The following is a 16,380-nucleotide window of genomic DNA, read 5'->3' as shown; positions in this document are numbered from 1 at the left end:
TGTGTGTGTGTGTGTGTGTGCCTATGGAGCGAGCATGATGTCTGCGTTATGTGGAGGGAAGAACGGCACTGTGAACCTGAGATAATTAAATCAAACAGTTCTGCGTTATGTGGAGGGAAGAACAGCACTGTGAAGCTGAGATAATTAAATCAAACAGTTCTGCGTTATGTGGAGGGAAGAACAGCACTGTGAAGCTGAGATGATTAAATCAAACAATAAACATGTACGTCCGAGTCTCTTCCTTACTGTGTGCGTGTGTGTGACTGTGTTTGTGTGTGTGTGTGTGTGTGTGTGTGTGATGTGTGTGTGTGATGTGTGTGTTTGTGAGTGATGTGTGTGTGGTGTGTGTGTGTGTGAGTGATGTGTGTGACCGTGTGTGTGATGTGTGTGTGTGATGTGTGATGTGTGTGTGTGAGTGATGTGTGTGTGATGTGTGTGTGTGATGTGTGTGTGTGAGTGATGTGTGTGTGTGATGTGTGTGTGTGTGAGTGATATGTGTGTGTGTGATGTGTGTGTGTGATTGATGTGTGTGTGTGTGTGTGTGTGTGTGTGATGTGTGTGTGTGATGTGTTTGTGTGTGAGTGATGTGTGTGTGAGTGATGTGTGTGTGAGTGATGTGTGTGTGTGTGTGTATGTGTGTGTGTGTGATGTGTGTGTGTGTGAGTGATGTGTGTGTGTGTGTGTGATGTGTGTGTGTGATGTGTGTGTGTGAGTGATGTCTGTGTGAGTGATGTGTGTGTGTATGTGTGTGTGTGATGTGTGTGATGTGTGTGTGTGTGTGAGTGATGTGTGTATGTGTGTGTGTGTGATGTGTCTGTGTGTGTGAGTGATATGTGTGTGTGTGTGTGTGATGTGTGTGTGTGTGTATGTGTGTGTATGTGTGTGTGAGTGATGCGTGTGTGTATGTGTGTGTGTGTATGTGTGTGTGTGTGAGTGATGTGTGTGTGTGTGTGTGTGTGTGTGTGCGCGTTGACAAAACAAGACAAGTGAATGCCATGTTGTATCAAACATTAAACATTCCAATAACAAACATTTCTATCTTTTTTGTATCCTCGATGTTGGAACGTTATCAGTCTATCTGTGTTGGAGTTATCACAAAGATCAACCTGCCAGCTGTGCGCCTTGTTTATGTTTTGGGGTTATGACAAAGATCAACCTGCCAGCTGTTCGCCTTGTTTATGTTTTGGGGTTATGACAAAGATCAACCTGCCAGCTGTTCGCCTTGTTTATGTTTTGGGGTTATGACAAAGATCAACCTGCCAGCTGTGCGCCTTGTTTATGTTTTGGGGTTATGACAAAGATCAACCTGCCAGCTGTTCGCCTTGTTTATGTTTTAGGGTTATGACAAAGATCAACCTGCCAGCTGTTCGCCTTGTTTATGTTTTAGGGTTATGACAAAGATCAACCTGCCAGCTGTGCGCCTTGTTTATGTTTTGGGGTTATGACAAAGATCAACCTGCCAGCTGTGCGCCTTGTTTATGTTTTAGGGTTATGACAAAGATCAACCTGCCAGCTGTTCGCCTTGTTTATGTTTTGGGGTTATGACAAAGATCAACCTGCCAGCTGTTCGCCTTGTTTATGTTTTGGGGTTATGACAAAGATCAGCCTGTCAGCTGTGCGCCTTGTTTATGTTTTGTGTGTGTTTGGTTTAAGATGTGTGTGTGTTTTGTTTATGTTTAATGTTTTGTGTGTGTTTTGTTTATGTTTTATGTTTTGTGTGTGTTTTGTTTATGTTTTGTGTGTGTTTTGTTTATGTTTTATGTTTTGTGTGTGTTTTGTTTATGTTTTGTGTGTGTGTTTTGTTTATGTTTTGCGTGTGTTTTGTGTGTTTTGTTTATGTTTTGTGTGTTTTGTTTATGTTGTGTGTGTGTTTTGTTTATGTTTTGTGTGTTTTGTTTATGTTTTGTGTGTGTTTTGTTTATGTTTTGTGTGTGTTTTGTTTATGTTTTGTGTGTGTTGTGTGTGTTTTGTTTATGTGTTGTGTGTGTTTTGTTTATGTTTTATGTTTTGTGTGTGTTTTGTTTATGTTTTGTGTGTTTTGTTTAAGATTGTTTGGTTTGATTTGTTTTTAGGTTGTCTTTTTTACACGTTAGATTAAATGGCAGTTATCTCCCTTCTGGATGGAGGGAAATTCAAGATGGTGACTTACTGTATACTGTCTTTGCTTGAACAGTTTTTCTTAAATGCATTTTGTAGAATGTTTCAGTTAATGCACCGTTTGTGTATTTTATTTTTGTGAAAGCGGAGACTTCGACATTTGAGGGAGGTCACCAAACTTTGTGAACAACAGTGATCATTAAACACAAAGTGTGTCAGGTTTGAGTTGTTTTCAAATAAAAATGTGTAACGCAGCCAGACACACACACACACACACACACACACACACACACACACACACACACACACACACACACACACACACACACACACACACACACACACACACACACACAGAGTAATTAAGACAAATAGAAGAGCAAACATATTTTTATTAAAAAACAATTGTGTGTGTTTTTTTCTTTGTGCTTTTTGAGAAATGCCATGATTTGCTACTTTTCAAACAGGCAGTAAACATTTGTAAACGACATATTTAGACTAACAAGGTTCATAAGCGGTACCTGTCATTTATGTTGTAACAGTTGACCAGTGATAAAGGTGAAACAAATGTCATGTGAAACATCAAAGAAAGCCGTGCATCGGGGTAAATAGTTTCAAAGCGCAGTCACCGTGTCAAGATCTGAATGACGTAAAACACAAGCACGATGACGTCAATTCTTATTTTGCGTCATAGAACCTGGAAATCTTGCACAATCTATCTCTAATTTGTACACTGCCAAACAATCGGCGATACCAACCAGGATTTACCTGATGTGTTTTGGGCAAAACTAATGTTGTTGTTGTAGTTGGTGTTGGTGTTGTTGTTGTTGTTGGTGGTGGTGGTGTTGGTGTTGTTGTTGGTGTTGTTGTTGGTGTTGTCGTGATGGTGGTAGCGGTTGTTGTTGTTGTCGTGGTGGTGGTGGTTGTTGTTGCTGATGCTGTGGTGGTGGTGGTGGTGGTGGAGGTGGTGGTGACGACACTGGTGAAGTTCACAGTAGAGGTGGTGACGATGGTGTTGATGCGGGGCATGTCACGACAAGACACACTTCCTGCCTCCCCTCCTCTTGGCGGTGGTGGTGGTCGTCGTTGCTGGTGGTGTCGGTGGTCGTGGTGGTGACGGCGGTGGTAGTGGTTGTTGTATTAGGTTGTGGCGTGGGGTGGTTGTGGTGGCGGGGGTAGTGGTTGTTGTAAGGGATGGCGGGGTGGTGGTGACAGGAGGCGTGCGGACCGTGATGAGCTGTGTGGTGCAGCGTGATACTGCAACAAGCCTGTCAGCACGATCAGTCATCTCATCAGTGTACCCTCTATCATCATCATCCTGATGTCTGTCCTGTAACACGGCCACCACGCGCCGCTCCAGGCCTTCCACATAGACATGCACCGCTACTGTCACTGTGTCCGTTGCCGCCACCGCCACGTCCTGCACAGCTCCATCCCACCTCGCCCTGTTGTGTAGGAAGTCTTGATACCCCAACACACTCACCGGTACACCTGCATCCTTCAGTCCCTGCACCACGCCGCTAGCTGGTGACGTCACCCGCCCTGCCTCGTCCGTGACGTCATCATATAAATATGTGCTTCTGGTCAGGACGAACACGTCGCGGTAGCTCAGCCAGGAGGGACTGTTGGCGACGCTCCTCCCTGCAGGGAAAAGACCGTTGGAACCGTTAAATATTCATGTATGTAAGCAAACATTCGTTACATTTTAAGACACACCCTATCCGTGTATTCATTTGTTTTCTCAAACACACACACACCACCCACCCCAACCCCCTCCCACACACACACGCAAGCCTGCATACACACCTGAGTTATAAAATCTTCACAAAGTCTGTACATTTTCGACACAGACAGCAAAACTTCGACGTCATGACGTAATTTTGCCTTTTACGTCAATACAAATGACGTCATTGTTTTCTCCCTGCAGACTGACCAGACTTTAGATTTGATTGAAAATAATTATATTCTTGGGGGGAGGGAGGGGGGGGTTAAAACACCATTGGGCAGCGGGAAGGTTTACCCTTCACTCAAACCTACCACAATCATCATCCTCATCCTCGTCATCATCATCATCACCACCACCACCACCACCTCCACCACCACTACCACCACCACAACCAACATCATCATCATCACCAGCTACACAACTTACCCACACCGAGACGGCGCAGCTCAGCAGCAATATCCTGACCACACTGTGCGCAGTCCACCGGCCACCGACCTGTGTGAGCGTTGCCATGGTGACTCAGCCGTATCACGCTCAGCCCGTCCCCAGGGCCAGGCACGCCGCTGTCGCTGTAGTCGTGGATATAGTCAAACCTGTGAATCACGGGCTGTATTTCACGAAGGACGGCGGGCGCCGAGCGGAGGGGGACAGTGAACACCTGTGTCTGCAGTGCTGGGGGTATCTCGGTGTTGTGAACACCGGCACACCACAGGTACAGGTGTGGTACTTGCTGCGCTAGGCGTGTTACAAGGCGTGTGTGACGGGCACCATGCTTAGTCCTGTGACACAGAATGGAGACATGGTGGTAGAGATGTGTGTCACACTCACATGAGACATGGTAAGCTGATAATAGTAATTAATAGCATTAATGCGTTATCCACAACTTTATCAAAGATGTCCCTTGATATTTTACCAATGATGACATAATAAGATTTTCGCACATTGTGGTTATAACAACATGCAATTCCACGTGTACACGTGGTGCGAGTTGCATGAATCAGACAGTTACAACTCTCTCTCTCTCTCTCTCTCTCTCTCTCTCTCTCTCTCTCTCTCTCTCTCTCTCTCTCTCTCTCTCTCTCTCTCTCTCTCTCTCTCTCTCAGTTACTCTCTCTCTCTCGATCTCTCTCTCTCACACACACACGCACACACACACACACACACACACACACACACACACACACACATATATAATATATACACACACATAATACACACACACACACACACACAAACACACACAAACACATACACACACTCACACACTCACACACGTATGAAAACAAACCTGCTGTCAAAGGACACCTCGTCGATCAAGACGTGCAGGTGGCCGTTATTCACACATGCCACGAGGTCGGTGACTGCCTGATCAACATCTCCCTCCCTGTTCCAGAAATCGTATTGGAGGTACGACACGCTGCCTGGTGTCAGGGAAGGCGTCGGGCCCGCGCTCAGCGACATCTCCAGCTGTTGTTTGATGGATGTGCTGACGGCCCGGGTGGTGTACTGTGTTGAGATGACGTGCACATCGTGCCCCTGTCGCAGCCACCTCACCCCCTGCAGCACTAGCACCACCGTCTTACCTGTTGAAACACAAACAATATTAAGGTTAATATATTGCAGGACAATGTGAAAACAAGGCAGTGTTACAGGTAGAGACGACTTGCACATCGTGACCCTGGTGTTAGGGAAGATGTAGGCCCACGATCAGCCACCTCAACCCCTGCCTTACCAAACTGTCTTACCTGTTGGAACACAACGCACATTTAATGTAATACATTACAAAGCACTGTGAGCGTAAGGCATTGTTACATGCAGATCTGCACATAGAGACGACTTGCACATCGTGACCCTGATGTTAGGGAAGATGTAGGCCCACGATCAGCCACCTCAACCCCTGCCTTACCACACTGTCTTACCTGTTTACACACAACACATAACCATAACAATATACTACAAAACAGTGTGAAAGCAAGCTTTTTTACATCAAGTCCGTTTCACCTGTTACACGCGAAACACAATATCAGAAACATAGAAATAAGCACACAAAAATGATATAACTGCCAAGAACATTACATTACATGGAGACTAAATGAACATTTCAGTTTCAAACTGTTCTCCGTGTCAGCCTGATGCCTTTCCTTCAGTTGTCACATTTTCCACGGAATCAGACAACACAAACAGCAAACCGTCCTCCTACAAAACTGGAAGCTCCTGGTACGATGACGATAAAGTAAAACTCGACACAAACAACGTCATAAACACTGCGTCAATCCTTCAACTAAGACGTCATTTGAGCAAACTACCTGGGATCAGTGCACTGTAAGGAAATCAGAAACATTGTTCTGTCAGTATCGTTTGCCGCAACAACAGCGACGACCACAATTATTGTTGTTGTTGTTCATGATGATGATGATGATGATGATGATGATGATGATGATGATGATGATGATTGATGATTTTTTTTATTTTTTTTTATTTTTATAAAACAGTGGCAGAAGCAGCAGTATAAGTAATTGCTGGGTGGTTGTGGTTGGTGGTGGTGGCGGTGGGTTTGTTTCTCTTCATAGCAGCAGTATTAGCACAGCACCCTTCACACACTTGTCAGCAGGTGTAGGGTGTAACCTCATTCATGTCATGTCCTATTAGTGATGTTCACAGTGTGCGACTTTCAGACAATTTTGAAACGATTGTTGTCATTGAGAAAGCAGACAATAGTTGGTGCAGCAAAATAATCGTGAAGTTAACCGTGTAAAAAGACAACGCAAATTTTGATCAATTGCCGGCAGACTTCTGGTATAAACAAAAATCTCCCTTTGAAGACTGTGCGACTTTGAACAAAGACCACAAATACAGGGCGTTTCATTTGAACAGCTTTTTCTGGAAGCCTTTTAAAAAAAATTAGCTTTCTCTTCTTGGGGATTCAAATTATTATTTTTTATCATGTAAGCTTTACATTACAGGACACAGACAAGGGAGCAGACTGACAAAAGAGAACACACGGTGGACAGTTACAACATACAGGGGGGGGAAGGGGGGGGTTGTGGCTTAGTGGTCGCAGTATCAGAAATATGTAAAGAAAGACAACAGCACCAGTGGACTAGCCGTTGCTTCCTGCCATGCAGACACAATCATCAATTTTTCTTATCAATATATATCTAAGGGTTACATCAGAACATGCACTGGAGGCATTAATTAGTTAGCAGAATGCGCCTAGAAGACTAAACCTTGTTATAGTAGAAGGCCACAGAGCTAAATTTATCGTTGCCAGCACGAGTAACTAGAGTAGCATCTGCCGCGCGCCGATATGTTGGCCTTTAACGCGAAACAGAAGGCTGAGCTTAGTGTTCCATCTTGCTTCGAGACCAACAACAACAAACAAACAAAATAAGAAACAAACAATCTAGTCAGAGAAGCTGTGAGCTTGTCACCTGTTCCTGGCGCTCCCGTAATGTAGACCAGTGGCGGGTCTCTGTTCATTAGGTCGAGCTGTTGCAGGGTCAGAACCAGAAGTGCCAGCCTCCGTCCCAGTTCCGCCACCGCCTGTCCTGCAGTCCGCACCTCCACACGGACACCGTTGTAGCAGGGGACAGACACGGTGGTGGCCGGACCAACAAACCTGTAGCAAACACAATTATCAAGATAATGATAAATGATAACTATTACTTAAACGTCGAATACCAACATTGTTTCAGCATTGCGACATAACTGACATGGATGTCATTTCTCTCACCTGGCAACGATGTCGAGGTAAAGTTGGTCAGTAAGCCGAGCATCCACAGTACAGGCCATCCTGTGTTGCCACCAGGTGCTCAGCTGTGATAACACGGCGGGTGTCACGTGCCAGTACGAAGCAGGCTGGGACAGTTGGTCAGAGCAACAGCACAGCTGCACGGCCTCCGATGAATTGGCCGCACCCAGGCTCTGACACACCGCCTGCACCAGAGACATACATGCCACGCAATACAATATTTATGTGGGACGCCAGTTTCATTATTTGCTTGGTTGAAACTGACAAAACATCCATCAAGCTTGAAGGGTAAATAGAATACTTTCATGTCTGATATTGTTGTTGTGCTTGTTTTGTGTGTTTTGTTCTTTTTGTGAATGTTTTGATAATCATATGATCCAACAAGCGAACGATCATAACAATTCCTCTCCACAGGAAATATGATTTGTCATGCAAATACATGCTAATCCCTTTTGGATGTTTATATGCTATGCGTTGAATGTAACTATGTTGCCATGACAACACTATATTTCGTATGATCGAACTGTTTTTCCCCCTTGTAGTGTGTATATGAAAATATAATTTTTGTTTTCTTATTATTAGTAGTATTATGTGCGTCTGTATTATGTGTGTGTATAAGGGACAGATGGTAAGATTAGGCTCTGATTCTCTCTCTCTCTCTCTCTCTCTCTCTCTCTCTCTCTCTCTCTCTCTCTCTCTCTCTCTCTCTCTGTCTCTCTCTGTCTCTCTGTCTCTCTGTCTCTCTCTCTCTGTCTCTCTCTCTCTGTCTCTCTCTCTCTCTCTCTCTCTCTCTCTCTCTCTCTCTCTCTCTCTCTCTCTCTCTCTGTCTCTCACCTGTTGCAACTTGAAATTGGTTTCGTCATCCAGAATCCGCTGTAGCTGAGCTTGGCTGACGTAGGGTAGGAAGAGAGTCTTCCTCACAGTCAGGCCGGGAGCGATGTCACTGACCATGTGTCTGGCGTGCACCTCACACTTGTCCAGCTGCTTGACCGCCTTGTCAATAACCTTGACCACCTCAGTGTCCGCTCGGCTTGCCTCGGTCTTACCGACAGACTTGATTTCTCCGACCAGGATACCATACAGTCGGTGAATCACTAGGATGTCAAAGTCTCCCTGTTTCCCGTGATGCCGAAGCTCCTTAGGTAAGGTTGCTGGCTTTGGGAGCTTGCCTGTGTGTTTGGCGTAGAACGGCTTGTTGAGGTAGTCCTTAAAGTTCAGCTCAGACACCACGAACATGATCTCCTTTCCGGAATCTCCGAGTTGCTGCAAGTTGTGCATCACGTGCTGCTGGGCAAAGTCAGCCTGAATGTTGCCCTGCTGCTTCTGAAGCTGCTCACTAGAGGGCAGCACAAGCACTTCCTGACCCGTACCGGGCACTGTGTCCGTGTTATAAGGCACCCGGGCAAGATGGACAGGAGGAACAATGTAGGTGCGGGTGAGAGCGTCAGGGTACAGCTGTGTCACAATGTCCACCAAGTTGTCACGGGTGTCCTCACCACTGTTGGGGCTCGCCATGATGCGGAGTAAAATCAATCGTCCAGAAAACTGTTAAATGGACAAATAAGACACGATCGGAAAATAAATAAGAATCGGAAGTAACTAACGACATCCTAAGCAGGTTGATGTCGGAGTTGTGGTGGTAGTGGCGGTGATGATGGTCATAGTGCGCATCTTCTGTCTCTAACAACAAACACTACGAGTGGTTTATACGGATGCATCATTTCAAGCTATGTATCGTTCGGTCAGCGTAAGCTCTGTAATTCTAACGATCATGAATCATTTCCGTTCGGATTATACACTGAAAATAAAAGTCCAGTACCAGAACAGCGTTTAACATTAGTTCTTACAGCATCGTATTGTTTCATTTTGTAAACGGGCGATTTAAAAAACAAATTTAGGACGAAAAAGAATCCCACTGAATTTAATTCACCCATGTTTTTTTGTATTATCAACACACACAAACTTATCAGTGGTAGTGTGTGTGAGTGTGTGTGTGTGTGAGTGTGTGTGTGTGTGTGTGTGTGTGTGTGTGTGGGTGTGTGTGTGTGTGTGTGTACAAAGACTAGCCTGCAGAGTAGCTGTTTTTTGTTTAACTGGTATAAGGGAGGCAACTCTTCATTCGACAGCAAAGATTAGTATCGCTGCTTCCCCTTGACAAGTTGACACGTCACCAAGTGACAAGTTGACACAGAAGCTCTGACTGAGATAATTGACTCAATGAAGTGATATCGTGCGACTTGAAGCGATCACAACTATTATCCTGCATTAAATGAAACGCAATGACAAAAAATGTCTTCATTTTCCATTGCTTATGGGCGATAAAAAAACACTGACAACAAACCATCTGTGTGTGACCTGTTGAGACGAAACAGAAGGGGGAGGGACAAAGCCGACAGCAAGACCAGGCGAGGAAAAGCAGCAACCACTCACCGCTATGGACAGCAGCAACCACTCACCGCTATGGACAGCAGCAACCACTCACCGCTATGGACAGCAGCAGGAGGTCAGTGAGGGGTTGAGGTGAAGGCAGACACCGATGACACAGGTGACGACTGAAGGGAAGGCGGTTGTGGCGATGATTTTGAGAACAGGTGTTGTCGCTTCGCTGAGACGGCTCAGTGCGTGTTGTGACACTTCCGTGTTCTAGTCAGTGTCTACAGATTACGTCACGTGATAGGGGTGACGGGTGCAGATGCACCTTGATGTGCAATCGATGTCATGGCGCACTTGACTACCTAAGCACAGTACAGGCACATGAACGAAAGAAAGAAAAAGAGAAAAAGAGAAAGAGAGATAGAAATTGAGAGGCCCTATGCCCTAAGGCCAAACAAAAAAAGTTGTATGTACAAAAAATAGGGTAGGTATAGGTAGGGAATTTTTTTTTCTGGGTAGAAAATAACTATACAGTGACGCAAAGAGACTGGACTTACTATACAAAGAGAAAGACAACGCATTACAAAACAAATGAGACAACAGGGATGCGGGGTTATCTCCCTTGTGTTGTCTGCTGTCTGTTACTTTCGTTTTGACACTTTTTTTTGGTTTTTTTTTTTTTACAAATGCAATTAAAAAAAAAGTCTAGAGTCGGCGGGAAAAAAACTAGGTTGGGTCGGGTGACCAGAAACATACAACTTTTTTGTTTTGGCCTAAGCTCCAGTGAAACAAATTGCGTAGAGCGCCATTGTGTTTTGGTATGGACCTAGTCAATCAATCTATCAATAATTATGAGGCTTATATCGCGCATATTCCGTGGGTACAGTTCTAAGCGCAGAGATTTTTTAATATTTTTTATTTTTATTTTTATGCAATTTATATCGCGCACATATTCAAGGCGCAGGGATTTATATCGGCCAGCAGATCGCAGCCATTTCGGCGCATATCCTACTTTTCACGGCCTATTATTCCAAGTCACACGGGTATGTTGGTAAACATTTTTATCTATGCCTATACAATTTTGCCAGGAAAGACCCTTTTGTCAATCGTGGGATCTTTAACGTGCACACCCCAATGTAGTGTACACGAAGGGACCTCGGTTTTTCGTCTCATCCGAAAGACTAGCACTTGAACCCACCACCTAGGTTAGGAAAGGGGGGAGAAAATTGCAAACGCCTTGACCCAGGGTCGAACTCGCAACCTCTCGCTTCCGAGCGCAAGTGCGTTACCACTCGGACAAGCAACACTATCACAGCCACTGTGCTTTGGTATGGACCCAGTGATGACAAGCAACACTATCACAGCCATTGTGTTTTGATATGGACCCAGTGATGACAAGCAACACTATCACAGCCATTGTGTTATGGTATGGACCCAGTGATGACAAGCAACACTATCACAGCCATTGTGTTTTGGTATAGACCCAGTGATGACAAGCAACACTATCACAGCCATTGTGTTATGGTATGGACCCAGTGATGACAAGCAACACTATCACAGCCATTGTGTTTTGGTATGGACCCAGTGATGACAAGCAACACTATCATAGCCATTGTGTTTTGGTATGGACCCAGTGATGACAAGCAACACTATCATAGCCATTGTGTTTTGGTATGGACCCAGTGATGACAAGCAACACTATCATAGCCATTGTGTTTTGGTATGGACCCAGTGATGACAAGCAACACTATCATAGCCATTGTGTTTTGGTATGGACCCAGTGATGACAAGCAACACTATCACAGCCATTGTGTTTTGGTATGGACCCAGTCTTGACAAGCAACACTATCACAGCCATTGTGTTCTGGTATGGACCCAGTGATGACAAGCAACACTATCACAGCCATTGTGTTTTGGTATGGACCCAGTGATGACAAGCAACACTATCATAGCCATTGTGTTTTGGTATGGACCCAGTGATGACAAGCAACACTATCATAGCCATTGTGTTTTGGTGTGGACCCAGTGTTGACAAGCAACACTATCACAGCCATTGTGTTTTGGTATGGACCCAGTGATGACAAGCAACACTATCACAGCCATTGTGTTTTGGTATGGACCTAGTGATGACAAGCAACACTATCACAGCCATTGTGTTTTGATATGGACCCAGTGATGACAAGCAACACTATCATAGCCATTATGTTTTGGTATGGACCCAGTGATGACAAGCAACACTATCACAGCCATTATGTTTTGGTATGGACCCAGTGATGACAAGCAACACTATCACAGCCATTGTGTTATGGTATGGACCCAGTGATGACAAGCAACACTATCACAGCCAGATGACCGTTGGTGAATGTCACACAATCCGACTGTGTATAATAGTATGGTTGGCTATATGTACCAAAGGTCGAATATTGTGTATTATACAGTATGGTTGGCTATATGTACCAAAGGTCGGATATTGTGTATTATAGTATGGTTGGCTATATGTACAAAAGGTCGGATATTGTGTATTATAGTATGGCTGGCTATATGTACCAAAGGTATGATATTGTGTATTATAGTATGGTTGGCTATATGTACCAAAGGTCGGATATTGTGTATTATAGTATGGCTGGCTATATGCATTGTACCAAAGGTCGGATATTGTGTATTATAGTATTTCTGGCTATATGTACAAAAGGTCGGATATTGTGTATTATAGTATGGCTGGCTATATGTACCAACAGTCGGATATTGTGTATTATAGTATGGCTGGCTATATGTACCAAAGGTCGGATATTGTGTATTATAGTATGGCTGGCTATATGTACCAAAGGTCGGATACTGGAATAGCTTGTCTGCCTGCTTTAACCAGCAACAAGAGCATACTTCTACTTGGTCACATACCAAACTACAGTCTTGGCTGCTTTATCCAGCAACAAGAGCATACTTCTACTTGGTCACATACCAAACTACAGTCTGGCTGCTTTAACCAGCAACAAGAGCATACTTCTACTTGGTCACATACCACACTACAGTCTGGCTGCTTTAACCAGCAACAAGAGCATACTTCTACTTGGTCACATACCACACTACAGTCTAAGACGTCGGCCTCGTCATCGGAAGGTCGTGAGTTTGAATCTTGGCCGCGACCGCCTCTTGGGTTAAGTGTGGACATTTTTCCGATCTCCCAGGTCAACTCATGTGCAGACCTGCTAGTGACTTAACCCCCTTTGTGGGCACACGCAAGCACAAGACTAAGTGTGCACGAAAAAGATCCTGTAATCCATGTCAGAGTTCGGTGGGTTATAGAAACACGAAAATGCCCAGCGTATGGCTGCCTAAATGGCGGGGTAAAAATTGTCATACACGTAAAAATCCACGTGTGCAAAAACACGAGTGTACGGGGGAGTTTCAGCCCACAAGGTCACGACTTGATTTTAAGCTCAACAACACAACAATAAGTATCTTGCATGTTTTTTCCCTTAGCGCTCGGTATTGCACTGTATGTTCTGTACATGAATCCGTGTCAGATTGCTTGTGTAGACACGTGTGTCAGATTGCTTGTTGTGTAGACACGTGTGTCAGATTGCTTGTTGTGTAGACACGTACGTGTGTCAGATTGCTTGTTGTGTAGACACGTGTGTCAGATTGCTTGTTGTGTAGACACGTGTGTCAGATTGCTTGTTGTGTAGACACGTGTGTCAGATTGCTTGTTGTGTAGACATGTGTGTCAGATTGCTTGTTGTGTAGACACGTGTGTCAGATTGCTTGTTGTGTAGACACGTGTGTCAGATTGCTTGTTGTGTAGACACGTGTGTCAGATTGCTTGTTGTGTGGACACGTGTGTCAGAGTGCTTGTTGTGTAGACACGTGTGTCAGATTGCTTGTTGTGTAGATACGTGTGTCAGATTGCTTGTTGTGTAGACACGTGTGTCAGGAACACTTGTTGCTCCTGTTAAAACCTTATTACGCCGCCTTTATATAATACAGTGGCGTATAGATTTCACTCTGTCTCTTTGTCTGTTTGTCAACGAATTAGACTTGTATCTCTGGTACTTTGGGGTCAATTGAGCTAGACTTGTATCTCTGGTACTCTGGGGTCAATTGAGCTAGACTTGTATCTCTGGTACTCTGGGGTCAATTGAGCTAGACTTGTATCTCTGGTACTCTGGGGTCAATTGAGCTAGACTTGTATCTCTGGTACTCTGGGGTCAACTGAGCTAGACTTGTATCTCTGGTACTCTGGGGTCAATTGAGCTAGACTTGTATCTCTGGTACTCTGGGGTCAGTTGAGCTAGACTTGTATCTCTGGTACTCTGGGGTCAATTGAGCTAGACTTGTATCTCTGGTACTCTGGGGTCAATTGAGCTCAAATTTGGTGAGTAGCTTGGAAATAGGTTCCTAGCAGTAGTAAAATGGAAGATGTGAGCTTTACACGCCTTTATTCAGCCAGCCAGGGGAAACAAACAAATTAAAGGTTTCACATGAGGATGCGACCTTGATTCACTAAGCATGGGTGTTTTCACGAAGCATGGGTGTGTCAACTAGTAAACTATATATTTTTCAATACATTTGAGCTGTTTTCCAAGACGTTTTCAATTGAAGGTGCACGCGTACTTCTTGGTTTGAAACTCCTCAATCACTCTCACACACTGATCTAAAAATAATAATGGATCCATTATTTTTTAGATCAGCTCATAACGGGAATTCCCGAAACAGTTCCGCGGCCATATTAGCTTATGAGAAATCACACGCATGCACGTGTGTGTGTGTCAGTGTGCGTGCGTGCGTGCATGTAATTTGAAACCGTTTTGCGTGACGTAAATGACTTAAATCGAATCCTCGACCTAGGATGGACAAGGGACAACTGCATGTGCAGACCCAGAGACGGTATCCATGTCCCACCCCATGTTACTACGTTTAAAGACGTCGGTCAATCTGCAACAAGTGCAGCTGGCTGGTTGCACCTACACATGCATGTTTCATCTAAAGGCATTCTTTTTGGCTCACGTAAGTGTAGCCTATGCGATGATAAACTTTGTCTGTCTGTGCGTGCGTGCGTGCGTGCGTGCGTGCGTATGTATGTATGTGTGTATGTCTGTGGTAGAAACTTTAACATTTCCGAGTCTATGGATTACGTCAGTCTCGGTCAAAAGTGTTCGACGTGTGTGATAGAAACTATTTGAAGACGTCACATTATGACGTAAGAGGGTTAGACGTCACGCAAAGGAATTACTGAAAGTCTCGGTCATTGTTATTGTGAGCGGGCCGAGACTTCTTGGCAGATCCAGGGTCTCGCTTTCTTGCATAGTTTCACCTATGCTTACTGTGTGTGTGTGTGTGTGTGTGTGTGTGTGTGTGTGTGTGTGTGTGTGTGTGTGTGTGTGTGTGTGTGTGTGTGTGTGTGTGTGTGTGTGTGTGTGTATGTGTGACGGAGTGATTGAGTTTGTGTTACTGTTTGTCGATTTCTTACGTGAGCCTTGAAGGCTTCGCCTCTTGTTCTCTTAGCTCTCTCTCTAAACAGTTTTGCGTGACTTAAGAATCCGGCCCGGGACGGACCAATTGTTTGAGCAGACCCAGAGACGGTATCCATGTCCCACCCCCGTGTCACCACCTGGCGGCGTGTCGACTTGTTATGGTCAACACTTGTTAAATCTGGTATCAGCATTATTATAAGCAGGCATGGGAATTCTCCGATGATCCGAGGATTTCGAGAAAATAAATTCCTCTTGTGAGAAAAAAAATGTGAGGAACAAAATTTTTAAAAGACAATCTGCCTGGTATAATTATAAACCAATATCCTTCATGAAACTGTCCCTTCTTTTAATGAGATTCCGCCCGCCTCAGTCACTTTTGCAAACAAAGAGTAAGTGTGTTCATATAATATTAATTCAGTTAAAGGATTGAAATAATCGTTGGTTACTGGCAATGCAAAACATGTATTAAATTTGGTTAGTTTTTTTGCTGTGTAAAGTTCATGAAACAAACAGAATGCGCCGCCTTGTTTACCGAGATTTTTCTTTCAATCAATTCCCATGCCGGTGTAGGATCCGGTCCGGTCCCCCCTCTGAATTAGTCCCCCGGGGGACCAATTCATGGCAAAAACTGCTCTATTATGGTCCCCCCTTAGACATCCAGCCTCGTTTTCGACTGGTCCGCCTGGGCGATTTTGGTCCCCCCCTCGCATCCAAAATAGGCCCCCTCTCGAACTGGTCCCCCTCTTTTCTAACCAATGTAGAGCTATGTCAGTATTTATTTTAACTTTATTGTTATAGTGTGTGAAAACGTGACTCTGGATCTCTCTCTCTCTCGCCCAGAGAGATGCGACGTAACTTGGTTCTTAAGTGTTCCTCTTAAAGTATCCAACAAGTTTGTGTATGGAGAACTGGGACGCTACCCTTTGTACATCAACAGTGCAGTAAGGTGCATAAAATATTGG

The 16,380-nt window shown here is 44.5% G+C and overlaps 2 protein-coding genes across 4 annotated transcripts in view; one reads left to right on the top strand and one right to left on the bottom strand.

Moving 5' to 3' along the window:
• LOC138970483 (uncharacterized) overlaps positions 1 to 16,380 on the top strand; it is a 459,600-nt gene that overhangs the window by 3,324 nt on the left and 439,896 nt on the right. The window lies entirely within an intron of this gene.
• LOC138970486 (uncharacterized) overlaps positions 1 to 16,380 on the bottom strand; it is an 82,181-nt gene that overhangs the window by 26,880 nt on the left and 38,921 nt on the right. The window contains exons 2-6 of the mRNA XM_070342942.1: positions 7,557 to 7,759; positions 7,255 to 7,442; positions 5,112 to 5,406; positions 4,250 to 4,602; positions 3,581 to 3,738 (exon numbers count right to left, since the gene is read on the bottom strand). Of these exons, the coding sequence (XP_070199043.1) occupies positions 3,581 to 3,738; positions 4,250 to 4,602; positions 5,112 to 5,406; positions 7,255 to 7,442; positions 7,557 to 7,759 (1,197 nt within the window). The remainder of the gene's footprint in view (positions 1 to 3,580; positions 3,739 to 4,249; positions 4,603 to 5,111; positions 5,407 to 7,254; positions 7,443 to 7,556; positions 7,760 to 16,380) is intronic.

Source organism: Littorina saxatilis, linkage group LG7 (genome assembly GCF_037325665.1).
Source record: "Littorina saxatilis isolate snail1 linkage group LG7, US_GU_Lsax_2.0, whole genome shotgun sequence".
NCBI lineage: Eukaryota > Metazoa > Mollusca > Gastropoda > Littorinimorpha > Littorinidae > Littorina > Littorina saxatilis.
The sequence above is the reverse complement of the archived record's forward strand: the minus strand, read 5'-3'. Positions and strand labels throughout refer to the sequence as shown.